At 42.5% G+C, this 15250-nt stretch overlaps 1 protein-coding gene across 5 annotated transcripts in view; it reads left to right on the top strand.

Moving 5' to 3' along the window:
• Pias1 (protein inhibitor of activated STAT 1) overlaps window positions 1–15250 on the top strand; it is a 90706-nt gene that overhangs the window by 71412 nt on the left and 4044 nt on the right. For all 5 annotated transcript variants that reach the window (XM_070043031.1, XM_070043032.1, XM_070043030.1 and 2 more), the window contains exons 10-13: window positions 320–450; window positions 2337–2514; window positions 6883–7025; window positions 8494–8531. In XM_070043031.1, coding sequence (XP_069899132.1) covers window positions 320–450; window positions 2337–2514; window positions 6883–7025; window positions 8494–8531 — 490 coding nt within the window. The remainder of the gene's footprint in view (window positions 1–319; window positions 451–2336; window positions 2515–6882; window positions 7026–8493; window positions 8532–15250) is intronic.

The raw sequence follows: 15250 nt of genomic DNA, 5'->3' as shown, positions 1-15250 counted from the left end.
TGCCCAGGCTGGCTTTCAACCGCAATCCTCAGATCTCAGCCTCCTGAGTAGCTAGGATATCAGGTGTGAGCCACCAATGCCCGGCTTTGCTTGCATATTTTGAGACGGGATCTTACTACATAGTTATAGGGGACCTAAACAAATTTTCTTCCTGCTTTTATTTCGCAAGTGCTAAGATCGTAGGCACGTACCACCACACCTGCTCTTCTTTCTTTTTCCTTGTACAATACATAGAAGATCTAAATGTTTGAACAGTAATATTTCTAATTTATTTTCATTTAAAATGTTATATCCTAAGGCTGAATTGTTTTTTTTATAGCTTATTTATGGAGATCCTGAAGTACTGTACAGATTGTGATGAAATCCAGTTTAAGGAAGATGGCTCTTGGGCACCAATGAGATCAAAAAAGGAAGTACAGGAAGTTTCTGCCTCATTCAATGGAGTTGATGGTGAGTGGTGGTTTTACACAGAGCAGGACATTGCTACAGTAAGTCATAATATTCAGTGTAAAATGCATACTTGTGTGTGTGTGTGCCAGGACTGGGGCTTGAACTCAGGGCCTTACTCAGCTTTTTTGCTATAGCTGGTGCTCTGCTACTTGAGCTAAACTTCCAGTTTTGGCCTTTTGTTGATTAATTGGAGATAAAGTCTCAAGGTTTAGTCTGCTTGGGCTGACTTCAAACTATGATCCTCAAATCTCAGCTTCCTCAGTGGTGATGATTATAGGTATATAACACCAGTGCCGGGCTTTTTCAAAAAGATAATTATTATTGTTTATTATTGTGCTGGGGACTCTGTGTGTGTGTGTGTGTGTGCGTGCGCGCACGCGCGCGTGTGTGTGTGCATGCGTGTGCACGCTTGCGTGTGCATGTGTGTGCGTGAACCATGCAAGTGCTGTACCACTTTGCCCTCAATGCATACATTTTTATACTTAATTTATGGGCATCTCAACAGTTATTAAATAAATATTCAAAAGTAAAAGTAATACAACTTTTTTTTTTTTTTTTTTGGTCAATCATGGGGCTTGAACTCTGGGCCTGGCGCTGTCCCTCAGCTCTTCAGCTCAAGGCTAATGCTCTACCACTCCAGCCACAGCACCACTTCTGGTTTTCTGGTGGATAACTGGAGATGAGAGTCTCACAGACTTTCCTGCCCAGGCTGACTTTAAACTGTGATCCTCAGATCTCAGCTTCCTGAGTAGCTAGGATTACAGGCGTGAGCCACCAGTGCCCAGCACAACTCTTTTTTTTTAGGGGGTCCGGTTGTGGGGACTGAACTCTGGGCCTGGGCGCTGTCCCTCAGCTCTTCAGCTCAAGGCTAGCACTCTACCACTTGAGCCACAGCGCCACTTCTGGCTTTTTTTTTTTTTTTTTTTCCTGCTTATGTGGTGCTGAGGAATTGAACCCAGGGCCTCAGGCATGCAAGGCAAGCGCTCTACCACTGAGCCACCTTCCCAGCCCCACAAGTCTTTTTTTAAATGTACTACTTTTCTAGGTTTTATTTTTTCTGATACTAGGTTTCTAATAACTCTAAACCATACTTTTGAGACTTTTAGTTCTTGAAAGAATTGGTATAGAATATTTAAATATAGTTAAGTATTTAAGTATATTTATTTGTTTGTTTTGCCAGTTCTGGGGTTTGAACTCAGGGCCTGGGCACTGTCCCTGAGCTGCTTTTGTTCTACTACTTGAGCCACAGAGTCACTTCCAGCCTTTTTTGTTTATGTGGTACTGAGGAATCAAACCCAGGGCTTCATGCATGCTAGGCAAGCACTCTACCACTAAGCCACATTCCCAGCCCCTATTTATGTATTTATAGATACACACTAAAAGCATGTGTATATGTGCGTGTGTGTGTGTCTGTGTCTGTGTTTTCTAGAGACTAGTGTTAGAGTTTTTTAATACTATATAATATTGGTTATATATGTCACAAACATAGATGAATACATATAATATACAGTCTGCCCATATTTTTTTTTTATTATTTTTTTTGTCATGGGGCTTGAACTCTGAGCCTCAGCTCTTCAGCCCAAGGCGAGCGCTCTACCACTTGACCTACAGCGCCACTTCCAGTTTTCTGGTGGTTTATTGGAGATAAGAGTTTCACAACACTCCTGTCCAGGGCTGGCTTTGAACCATGATCCACAGATCTCAGTCTCTTTAGTAGCTAGGATTACAGGCATGAGCCACTGGTGCCTGGCAATACTTATATTCCAAAGTTGACTTGAGATATAAATTTTGATTTTCCTAACTCAGAATTCTTTTTCAAAATAATCATTTAACAAGTAAAATGACAGAGGTCTTCTTTGCCTTCTATTTTAATCATCCCCACACAGGATGCTTGAGCTCCACATTAGAGCATCAGGCAGTGTCTCACCAGTCTTCAAATAAAAATAAGAAAGTAGAGGTGATTGACCTAACCATAGACAGCTCATCAGATGAGGAAGAGGAAGAGCCTTCTGCCAAGAGGACCTGTCCTTCCCTGTCTCCCACATCACCACTGAACAATAAGGGGTAAGTAAGTGTTGTAACCTTTCAAAGAAGTTCTTGTGGAAGGAAAGGAAAAGTGATAGAAGAGATAAGTGATTAGAATAGATTATAAACAGGTAGAAAAGTAATAGCAAATCCCCCACCCCCACCAACAACTAATGTAAATCTTTTTTAAACAAAAATGTCGTTATTGTGGAAGTTAATTTGGTAGATAGGATTAAGGACCTATCAAATAAAATAATGTATTATGAAACTTTCTTAGGTTGAATTTTTTCCAAATGTGATATGCTAGAGAGATTAGAGTAATGCATTAAAAATTGTGTGGAGCCAAGTGCCAGTGGCTTACGCCTGTCATCCTAGCTACTCAGGAGACTGAAATCTAAGGATCATCATTAGAATCCATCCAGGGCAAGAAAGTCCATGAGATTCTTTTTGATTAATCACAGAAAAAGCTGGAAGAGCTGTGGCTCTACTGGAAGAGCACTAGCCTTGAGCAAAAGATACTCAGGGACAGTGCCCAGGCCCTAAGTTCAAGTCCCAGGACTGGCCACAACAACAACAACAACAAAAAAGTGTATATATTCATCATATCCAAAGATAATTCTAGTCATGCAGCTGTTCTTAAACTTATTGAACACATACTAAGTCAGGAGTAGGGCCCGTTTGTTTCCAGTAAGTCCCCAAGTGATCCTGAAATTATTCATAAGATTTATAACTTTTTTTTTGGGGGGGGGGTCCAGTCGTGGGGCCTGAACTCTGGGCCTGAACTCTGAACACTGTCCCTCAGCTCTTCAGCTCAAGGCTAGCGCTCTACCACTTGAGCACAGTGCCACTTCCGGCTTTTTTCTTTTTGCTTATGTGGTGCTGAGGAATCAAACCCAGGGCCTCATGCATGCAAGGCAAGGGCTCTACCACTGAGCCACCTTCCCAGCCCAACACTTTTTTTTTTTTTTTTTTTGCTGGTCGTGGGGCCTGAACTGCTCTTCTGGTCAAGGCTAGTGCCACAGTTCCACTTCCAGCTTTCTGGTGGTTAGTTGGAGATAAGAGTCTCATGGACTTTTCCTGTCCGGGCTGGTTTTGACTCACAATCCTCAGATCTCAGCCTCATAAGTAGCTAGGATTACAAGCATGAGCCACTGTCGCCCAGTTAACTGTACTCTTAAACAGTCTTAGTCCTAAAAACACATGGGCACATCTCTGCAAAAAAAAATTTCATGTTTGCTGAGTTTTAATTGTAGTTACTGATAGTAACTGGTAGTTTTAATTTTAATTACTAATAGTAAAAATAGAAACAATTGTGGCCCTTTTAATGTCAAGACATTCATAGTGCCTTTTATACCTGAATAAGAAATATTTAAAAAAATAAATAAAATCTTCTTTAAACAGTATTTCAGGAGAGCATGTAAAGGAGAGAAGCAAAGTTTATAGATACAGTTATACTTTCTAGGTTCAAGAGGGAAGTTGACACTAGACCAAGAGCGTATCTGTACTTGGAATCAAATCGTTTCCAGGGTTGATCTGGCATAATGAGACTGAAGGAGTCTAGAGTATTTCATCTCAGCATACAGACAAACAGTCATGAAGACATTAGACAGCATCAGTGTTGTAAAGGCAGTGCATATTCAGCACTGATTCTGCTCTGTGAACATTTTCCCCTTGATGGCTGCTACCCAACAAAGCTGATCTTGTTATTGTACCAACTTATTTTATATAAGTAGGTAAAAAGTGTCAGATTACCCACATCTAAAATTGTTAGAATAAGTATTTTTAAAAATGTAATCCAAGATGGCTTGATGGGTTAGTTTCTGCAGCACTGGAGCTGGGATTCCTGGAAGCCTCAGGAACTGTACCACTTAGCTACATTCCTAGCCCTGAGATACTTCAGAGATACATAGTATGACCAAATACATAATTAGGCGTCTGGATCCCACATCCATTGGTTTAACCAACCTCAGATTGAAAGTATTTGAAAAAATAATTGTATCGAACACATACCAACCCATTTTTTTCTTGTTATTCTCCCAAGCAGTGTAGCGCAACAAAGACTGACATTGTGTTTAGAATGCATTGGATCTTATAAGTACTCTTATAAGAGAGATGATTTAAAGTATAAAGAGATGTACTTCAGTGGTATACTAATACTGTGAAATTCTATGTAAAGAAAGGACACAGGAGCATTTTTGGATTTTGGTATCCAAGGAGATTCTAGAACTAGTCCCCTTCAGATGTTGAGGAATACCTATATTATATTCTTGATGTTGTAATTACACTAAAGGATATTTCCCATGATTCTGAGCATGTAAGAACCTTGAGGTTAAATGCATTGTTATTTATCTTTTACTCTTAAGAATATTAATAATAGGCATATTATACAATACCACAGTTTTACTGTCTATATACTTTTTCCTTAAGGAAAATGTTTGTTTAGAAATCTAATAGGTCTTCTTTGAATATTCACTTTGCTGTTTCTCCAAAATAGCAGTGTTTATTAGGTTTGGAAAATTACAATAGATTCATTAAGTACTTCCTGAGTTTCCTAGTGACTAACTAAACCCAGATATGCATTTTGTAAATACCAAATCTTTCTCTATTTTTAGCAAAGTCTGAAGGTTTATAACATTCTTAGGAGGAGAATAAAACATTAACACACTATTGGCCAGTTTACAGAGATGACTAACCAGTAACTGGAACCTAAACACAGCTACTATGTAAAGGCACTACATTTCAAAACATCAAAATATTGAAAGAAAAGCGGTCCTTTAGGAATTAGAAAGAAGCAAATGGCACTAAAGTGAAAAACATTTTGTTGTTTTCAGCCATTGAATGTTTAGTTTATCTAGATGTCTTGTATTGGGCAGGGGGCAGGGCGCAAGTGGTAGAACAACTGGCTAGCAAGTGCAAGGCCTGAGTTCAGATCCAAGGTATTGCCAAAAGTAAAGAAAAAAAATAAAATATTTATATTGTTTGGTCTAACAAGCTATTTTTAGAGAGAAGCATTGGGCATTGACAAAGGACACATCTTTCTACCATAAGTACTTTTCCTGAAGCAGTAAAAGCTCCTTTAACCCCCTGTCATTTCTTCTTTTAATGCCTATAGCTTTGTCACTACCACTTAAGCCATGCCTCCAGTTCTCGTTTTTTGCTGGTTATTTGAAGATAGAGTTTCTCAGATCTGTCTGTCAAAGTTGTCTTTGAATCTTGATCTTCAGATCTCAGCCTTCTGAGTAGCTAGGATTACAGATGAGAGCCACTGACACTTGCTCTCTTTTTTTTTTTTCTGAATTTGTATGTCTGTTAGTCTTTGATAGGGTGAGGATAACATGTAACACATATGTTTCCCTAGGACTGTCATTCTTTTTCTTTCCAGAATTATTCTTTTGGGTGTGTGTGGGTGTGTGTGTGTCAGTCGGAGGGTCTGAACTCTGGGCCTGGGCGCTGTCTCTCAGCTCTTCAGCTCAAGGCTAGCGCTCTACCACTTGAGCCCAGCGCCACTTCCAGTTTTTTCAGTTTACGTGGTGCTGAGGAATAGAACCCAGGGCCTCATGCATGCAAGACAGGCACTCTACCACTGAGCCACCTTCCCAGCCCTAGTTATTCACTTCGTTTTTTGCTTTTTAAAAAACTTTTCAATTAGAAAAAAAAAATTGTCGTAGGTATCTATGTTCCTTTTTTTCTTCTTCCAGTTATCTGACTTTCTTAAAAACTCCCTACCACCTGTTTATTTTGGAATATTCTTTCTTCCTTCAGCATGCCTTTTTAAAATGTTGATGACTGTTCATGCCTGTCATCAGGAAGCTGAGATCTGAGGATTGTGGTTCAAAGCCAGCCTGGGCAGGAAAGTCTGTGAGACTCTTATCTCCAATAAACTACTCAGAAAAAGCGCAAAGTGGTGCTTTGGCTCAAGTGGTAGGGTGCTATAGCCTTGAGCACAAAGAGGCTGAGGGACAACACCCAAGCCCTGAGTTCAAGCCCTAGGATCAGCCCCCCCCCCCCAAAAAAAAAAAAAAGTTGATGATTGTGCTCTTCACTACTCAGATTGCTTCATTCCTCTAATTTTGTCTATGTGTTTTCCATACACGACATACATAGATTTCTTACTAGTCAACCCTCTAGTGAGAAAGCTATGTATTCTTCTGTGTTCTGAGAGTGGAAGTATTGAGGTTCCAAACAGAGTCTAAATGTGAATGGCTCACACTCATTCAGTTCTCCCTATATCCTCTACATAATGCTGCTAACTATATAAATTAGTTCTTCATAATTATGGGTAGTCTAGTTATATTTTGTTTTGTTTTTATTTCCAGTATATTTTGTTTTGTTTTTGTTTCCATGTGAGTTATAACTCCTTTGGTAAACTGACTCATGAAAGTTATGCCAACATTTCCTTCCATATAGCATCTTAAGTCTTCCACATCAAGCATCTCCAGTATCCCGTACCCCCAGCCTTCCTGCTGTAGACACGAGCTATATCAACACCTCCCTAATCCAAGACTACAGGCATCCTTTCCATATGACACCCATGCCTTACGACTTACAAGGTGAGTCACTGGTTCTCTCTTGTCACAAATGTTGAGGAATGCCTTTGGTTTATGTTGTTCATTGGGCAAGTTGAAGGAAGAATTGGAAGGTTGAGAAAATAGAGCGTTGGGCCCAGAGAATTGAAAGAAATAATATACTATGGCCATAAACACTGACCCAGCTCCTTGATGATACCTTTATCAGTAGCCAGTATTTCACTACTAGTGTAAAACTAGAATAATGGTCTTTCAGTTTTGTGAATTTTACAGTATTCTACAAATTAGTTTTGGACAACTTCCAGTAAATATGTAGCTTTCAGTTTTGATGTTTTTGAACATTGTTTTTTGATCCCTGATTCTAATGGCAGCAAGAATTGTAGACAGCTCTGTTATATTATTTTTTTATATAATGCTAAATTAAGGTATTTTGGAGTTTTAAGTTCTGTTGAACCTGATCATCCTTCTCATCCTTTCTCTTCTCCCTTCTTTTTTTTTGGGGGGGGGGGGCGGGGGATCTAGTCATGGGGCCTGAACTCTGGGCCTGAGTGCTGTCCCTCAGCTCTTCAACTCAAGGCTAGCGCTCTACCACTTGAACCACAGTGCCACTTCCGGCTTTTTCCTTTTTGCTTATGTGGTGCTGAGGAATCGAACCCAGGGCCTAGGCATGCAAGGCAAGCACTCTACCACAGAGCCACCTTCCCAGCCCCCTTTTTTTTTTTGGTGCTGGTACTAGGCCTTAAACTCAGGGCCTTATGCTCTTGCTTACTTGGCTTTCTCACTCAAGGCTAGCTCTACAACTTAATCACAACTCTACTTCCAGCTCTTTTTTTTTTTTTTTTTTTTTGCTAGTTAATTAGAGATAAAAGTCTTTAAGCCAGGCACTGGTGGATCACATCTGTAATCCTAGCTTACACAAGAGGCTGAGGATTGTGGTTCAAAACCAGCCCAGACTCTTATTTCCAATTAGCCACCAGAAAGCTGGAAGTGATGCTGTGGTTCAAAGTGGTGGAGTGCTAGCTTTAAGAAAGTTCAGAAACAGCACCTAGACCCTGAGTGCAAGCTCCACTACCCAGAAAAAGTGAAGTCCTGGCACTTGAACTTGGGAGCCTAGGTGCTGTCCCTGAGCTCTTTTGCTTAAGAGCTTGAGCCACAGTACCACTTCTGGCTTTTTCTAAGTAGTTTATTGGAGTTAAAAGTCTCACGGACTTGCCTGCCCAGGATGGCTTCAAACTGTGATACTCAGATTTCAACCTCCTGAGTAGGTAGGATTATAGGTGTGAGCCACCAGCACAGGGCTTGCTTCAGCCATCTTAACGTGAAGTAATGCTCCATCTTTTACAAATATATAACCCCAGATGACACAAGGTAAAAGAATTGTATGTACTTTTGACATACTTAAGCATTGGGAAGGCTTTTTCTTCCTTTGATGGTTTTGTCTGCTTGCTTGCTTGCTTGTTTCTAAACTAAACTATTTTTTTCTCTCCCACAGGATTAGATTTCTTTCCTTTCTTATCAGGAGACAATCAGGTATGTTATATTAAAAACCTTTTTTTAACTATATATTTTTAAGTACTTTAAAGTATAATATATGTCACCAGAAAAAAAGAATTTCCCTGAAACAGCAGTGAGCATGCCAATGGCTTTAAGAATTTAAATAAAAAGCTCTTGATTTCAGCAGTGCCTAAGTATGCAGTAAAATAGTCTTATCTGTTGATTTCCATTACTGTTTCATAAAGAATCATGGCAGTGAGTTATATTGACTGACGAGTTTCTTAGTCCTATATAGTTCTGTACCACAAAATGTCATTTGAGCAAGGAGGAACCATATGTATGATGGTGCTCACCGATTTATGTCTAACCTAAGACATTCTAGCTATTGTGTTACTGGCAGAATATCTTGCTCACATTTTGTTGATGGACACTGGTAGAAACAACTGACTGTGCCTCTGTGACAGATAGCATGACGCATATAATACGTGCAGCCCACGTACTCATAATGGGTAGCTTAAACTTGAATCCGTTAATGAATCTCTTGAGTGCATCATGTTCCCTTGTGCCTGCTTTAATTTCATATTGTTTTGTTTGTTATGGCATGTAAGTATGCAAAATCCATTGCTAATGTTGGCAAATCAGGTGATTGAACTGGAAACGAAATTTAAATGATTAAGGACTGTGAAGGTGGAAATCAGTGATTGGCTTGCTTTTCTGGGAGGCTTGTCCCATTCTACTAGTGCTGTGAACTTGAAGAATAAGAAAAAAGTAGCAGAAGCTTATACAAGACTTTTTTTTTTCATCAAGGATGACCAAAAATTTGAAGCCAGGCACAGTGGCTCACACCTATAATGCCGAGATATTGAGGATGTCAGTTTCAGGCCATCCTGGCCAAAGAGAAAATAAAAGAGTTCAAAAGACCCCTGTGTGTGGTGGTACATACCTGTCATCCCAGCTGTGTTGGAAGCATAAATAGGAGATGGTCCAGGCTGACCTGGGTAAAAAATGAGATGCTAGCTTAAAAATACCCACAGCCAAAAGATCCAGAGTGTGACTGAAGTGGTAGGCATCCTAGCAAACACAAAGCTCTGAGTTCAAGAGCACAATCAAAATGGAAAAAACTAAAATTCAAGAAAGATGTAGGGCTGGGTAGGTGGTTCAATGGTAGAGTGCTTGCCATGCATGCATGAGGCCCTGGGTTTGATTCCTCAGTACCACATAAGCAGAAAAAGCCAGAAGTGGTGCTGTGGCTCAAGTGGTAGAGCGCTAGCCTTGAGCTGAAGAGCTGAGTGACAATGCCTAGGCCCAGAGTTTAGGCCTCGTCACCAACACGAAAGAGAGAGAGAGAGAGAGAGTAAATCAGGATGGAGAGCTATTCTAAAGATCTGGGTCACAGAAGCACAGTCCTCTTGGCCAAATGCAGATGGTGATCCAATGAAGCAGAAGGTTTGTTCAAGAGTTTGATAGGAAAGGCTGGACCCAACCAACCATGGTGTTGAATTCACTGCTAGCTCTGTATGGTGTCAACAATTTGTTATATCACATGACTATAAGATGTGAGCCTGTGAGCACAGGTGTGGAGCAGCTGAAACACTTTTGAAAAGGAGATAAGGTGCGGGATGCTGGTGGCTCACACCTGTAATCCTAGCCACTTAGGAGGCTGAGATCTGAGGATTGCGGTTCAGAGTCAGCCCAGGCAGGAACATCTGTGAGACTCTATCTCCAAATAACCACCAGAAAACAAAAGTGGTGCTGTGGCTCAGGTGGTAGAATGCTCGCCTTGAGCTGAGGGAGCTGAGGGACAATGCCCAGGCCCAGAGTTCAAGCTCCTTGACCAACCAAAAAAAAAAAAAAAAAAAAAAAGTAAAAGATAAGGTATAGGAAAGCACCAATTCTATAAGCAGGTGCCTGAAATCACCCATAGGGAGACTTAGTGCCAGGGTTGAGGGATTTAAGGACAAGGTAGACATCCACTGGGGCAGTGTTATAGTGACACCCTGGAACCCTTTGGGACACACACATTAACGGTCCATGGCTCTGAGGCCATCAGCAGGAACAACTGCAGGAGCAGCAGGAAGTCATGAACCAGCTCCTCTTCCAAAACACCTGCCCGAATTCTGTACAAGCAGATGGAAAGTAGTTTGGAAAATGACATACTTTGCAAGACTTTGCTCATTGTTGATGATGTTTTAGCAAATCTTCCTTGTATTGATGATCTTCATCCCAGTATCAAAGTGATATTTTTCCCTTCAAAGATCAAAGGTTTCTAGTAGCTTTTCAGCCCTGTTATTTGAGGGAGAGCCATTGTTAGGCCAGTGTTTCAATTAAAGAACCTAAGAAGCCAGGCACTGGTGGTTCCCACCTTTAATCCTAGCTACTCAGGAGGCTGATATCTGAGGATTGTAGTTGGAAGCCAGCAGGCTAGAAAATCTGTGAGATTCTTATCTCCAGTTAACTGCCAGAAAAACAAATGGAGCTATGGCTCAATGTAGTAGAATGCTAGCCTTGAGCAAAAAGTCTTGGAAACAGCACCCAGGCCCTGAGTTCAAGCCCTATGACCAGAAAAAAAAAAAAAGAGGAAGAAGAGCCCAAGAAAATATGAACATAGAAAAAGAAAATATGAACATGATTCTGGAAGGGTTAACAGCAACTGTGATTATATCAAGAACTTTGCTTGGAGCTGGGTGTGGATGTTTCACACCTGTAACCGGCTACTTAGAAGGGTAATTTCTGAGAGACCACAGTTCAAGGACAGCCCAGGCAGACTCCATCTCCAAAATAGCCAGAAAAAAGCAGGACTAGAAGTATGGCACAAATGGTAGAGCTCTAACCTAGCAAATGGTAGGCCCCAAGTTCAAATCCCAGTACCTCCGAATAAAAAGAAAAAACTTTAGTAGATGTTGAGCTGAGGTCACTAAGGAACATCTGAGGGCTGGGATGTAGTTCAGTGGAAAGCACTTGCCTAGCAAGTACAACATCTGGGGATTTAATCCCCAGTACCAAAAAAAAAAAACACCCCCAAGTCCTAGATAGCATCTGAAAGAAGACACATAATAAAGGGATTTGCCAAGTGTGAGATGGTTGCAAAAATGACAAGGCTGGGGCTGGGAAGATAGCTCAGTGGTAGAGTACTTGCCTTGCATGCATGAGGCCCTGGGTTCGATTCCTCAGCACCACATAAGCAAAAAGAAAAAAAGCCGGAAGTGGCGCTGTGGCTCAAGTGGTTGAGCACTAGCCTTGAGCTGAAGAGCTGAAGGGCAGCGCCCTGGCCCAGAGTTCAGGCCCCACGTCTGGACCCAAAAAAAAAAGTTTAAAAAAAAAAAAAACGACAAGGCTGTGATGGAGCTGGCAAACAGCTTTAACCTAGGCATATACAGAGATTCCATTGAGAAGCTCCTTGTACTGGTTTCCTGAGAAACTCACTCATCTAGACCCGGAACAGGAACTTGTTGAAAAGAGTAAGAGAAAAGGAAACTATAGGGTAAGAAAAAGAAGAACCTCCAAGAATATTCATAGTGAGGGGTTCAACAGAAGCATTTGCAGATCTTGCCAAGTTCCTGCAAACATTTGAAAACATGGACCCCAGTAGCAGGGGAAGTGCATTAGTAGAGAAGAATGTCAATGGGTGCACAGTGTGCTCATAGGCAAATCAGATAGCAAAAGCAGGAGTGACATCTCAGGAAGAGCCCCAGGCCAGGTCCCCAGGAGGAACCACTGCCAGGCTCTGTTACCTCAACCCTGACAGCTCTGTTAGTGCTGCCCCAGGGGTACATGATATGGTGTCAATTAGTTGTCTTTTTTTGGGGGGGGGTCCAGTCATGGGGCCTGAACTCTGGGCCTGGGTGCTGTCCCTCAGCTCTTCAGCTCAGAACTAGCTCTCTACCACTTGAGCCACAGCGCCACTTCCGGCTTTTTTCTTTTTGCTTATGTGGTGCTGAGGAATTGAACCCAGGGCCTCAGGCATGCAAGGCAAGCACTCTACCACTGAGCCACCTTCCCAGCCCAAGTTGTATCTTTTTTTTTTTTTTTTTTTTTTTTTTTTTTTTGTCGGTCGTGGGGCTTGAACTCTGGGCCTGGGAGCTGTCCCTCAGCTCTTCAGCTCAAGGCGAGCACTCTACCACTTGAGCTACAGCGCCACTTCCGGTTTTCTGGTGGTTTATTGGAGATAGGAGTCTCATGGTCTCTCCTGCCCGGGCTGGCTTTGAACCGCGATCCTCAGATCTCAGCCTCCTGAGTAGCTAGGATTACAGGCGTGAGCCACCAGCGCCCGGCCAAGTTGTATCTTTTTTAACAAAAACATTTTTTAAAGTCAAACAAAAAGTGTAACATCTTATGGAATAAATAAGCATATAAAGCAAGCAAATATTTTTATGCAGCTATATAGTGTTTCTGTTTAAAACTAAGTATTACAAAAAGTGAAAAAGTTGCCAGGTGCTGGTGGTTCATGCCTGTAACCCTAGCTACTCCCAAGGCTGAGATCTGAGAATCAGAGTTTAATGCCAGCAGGAGCAGGGAAGTCCAGGAGACTTTTATCTCCAGTTAACCACCAAAAAGCTGAATAGTAGAGCTGTGGCTTAGCTGACAGAGTGCAAGCTTTGAGCAAAAAAAGCTCAGGGGTCAGCACCCAGACCCTGAGTTCAAGTCCCAGGACTAGTGTGCATGCACGCGCACACACACACACACACACACACACACTCTGAAAAAGTTTAAGACTGTAAAAGCTTATAAAGTTAAATGTTACATAGTAAGCTAAGGTGGTTGGTTGGTTTGGTACTAGGGTTTGAATACTGGACCTTGTGCTCAATAAATAGGCAGACACTCTGCCACTTGAGCCAAGTACCCCCAGCTCAGCTAAGGTTGATCTATTACTATTGAAGAAAGAAAGGCTGGAAATTTTTAAAGTGTTATGTATTTAGTGTGAGATGAATGTAATGTCTGTAAAGTCTGCCGTCAAATACAGTAACAGGAGGCTTTCCCATGCACTCGCTGACTCTCAGCACTGCCTCCAGTCGTGCAGGCTCCTGCAGGGCGAGGCCCTCGGCAGCTCCACTACCTTTCATTTTACTGTCTTTTCTATGTCTAGTATGTTTCACACACAGGCACTTCCTACTGAGTTCCACTTGCCTAGAGTGTTCAGAACTGGCCTGTAAGTAAGTAGGCTAGAACCTTTAGGTGTGTGTAAGGTAAACATGTTTTTGTTTGTTTGTTGGGGGAGGGTCCGGTCGTGGGGCCTGAACTCAGCCTGGGCGCTGTCCCTCAGCTCTTCAGCTCAAGGCTAGCGCTCTACCGCTTGAGCCACAGCACCACTTTTGGCTTTTTTTTTCCTGCTTATGTGGTACTGAGGAATCAAACCCAGGGCCTCCTCATGCATGCAAGGCAAGCGCTCTACCACTGAGCCACCTTCCCAGCCCAAACATGATGTTTGTATGATAAAATCATTCCAACACTGCAGTTTTCAGAACAGTTCTCTTGTTAGGCAACACATGAATTCTTTTTTTTTTTTTTTTTTTTTTTTTTTGTCGGTCGTGGGGCTTGAACTCTGGGCCTGGGTGCTGTCCCTCAGCTCTTCAGCTCAAGGCGAGCGCTCTACCACTTGAGCTATAGCGCCACTTCCGGTTTTCTGGTGGTATATTGGAGATAGGAGTCTCATGGTCTCTCCTGCCTGGGCTGGCTTTGAACCGCGATCCTCAGATCTCAGCCTCCTGAGTAGCTAGGATTACAGGCATGAGCCACCAGCGCCCGGCTAACACATGAATTCTTTTTTTTTTTTTTTTTTTGGTCCGGTTGTGGGGCCTGAACTCTGGGCCTGAGCACTGTCCCTCAGCTCTTCAGCTCAAGGCCAGTGCTCTACCACTTGAGCCACAGCGCCACTTCCGGCTTTTTTTCTTTTTGCTTATGTGGTGCTGAGGAATCGAACCCAGGGCCTCAGGCATGCAAGGCAAGCGCTCTACCACTGAGCCAACTTCCCAGCCCCTAACACATGAATTCTTAAGAGCAAAAGAGTGGATCCTCTTCTTCCTTCTTCCTCCTCCTCCTTCTTCTCCTCCTTCTCCTCCTCCTCCTCCTCCTTCTTCCTCCTCTTCCTCCTCCTTCTTCTCCTCCTCCCCGTCCTTCTTCTCCTTCTCCTCCTCCTCCTCCTCCTCCTCCTCCTCCTCCTCCTCCTCCTCCTCCTCCTCCTCCTCCTCCTCCTCCTTCCTCTCCCTCCTCCTCCTCCCTCCTCCTTCTTCCTCCTCCTTCTCCCTCCTCCTCCTCTTCTTCTTCTTCGTCGTCCTCCTCCTCCTCCTTCTTCTTTCTTCTCCTTCTTGTTTTTGTTTTTTTTTTTTTTTTTTTTTTTTTTTTGGTGCTGGCCCTGGGACTTCAACTCAGGACCTAGGTACTGTCTTTGAGTTTTTTGCTAAAGGCTAGTACTCTATTAATTGAGTCACAGCTCTACTTCCAGCTTTTTGGTAGTTAATTGGAGATAAGAGTCTCAGGTGCTTTCCTGTCTAGGCTGGCTTTAAACCACAGTTCTTTTTTTTTTTTTTTGTCGGTCGTGGGGCTTGAACTCAAGGCCTGGGCACTGTCCCTCAGCTCTTCAGCTCAAGGCGAGCCTCTACCACTTGAGCTACAGTGCCACTTTCAGTTTTCTGGTGGTTTATTGGAGATAGGAGTCTCACGGTCTCTCCTGCCCGGGCTGGCTTTGAACCGTGATCCTCAGATCTCAGCCTCCTGAGTAGCTAGGATTACAGGCGTGAGCCACCAACACCCAGCCACAG

The sequence above is a fragment of the Dipodomys merriami genome, unplaced genomic scaffold, assembly GCF_024711535.1.
Source record: "Dipodomys merriami isolate MVZ:Mamm:240054 unplaced genomic scaffold, mDipMer1.0.p SCAF_33, whole genome shotgun sequence".
In the NCBI taxonomy this organism is placed as follows: domain Eukaryota; kingdom Metazoa; phylum Chordata; class Mammalia; order Rodentia; family Heteromyidae; genus Dipodomys; species Dipodomys merriami.
The sequence above is the reverse complement of the archived record's forward strand: the minus strand, read 5'-3'. Positions and strand labels throughout refer to the sequence as shown.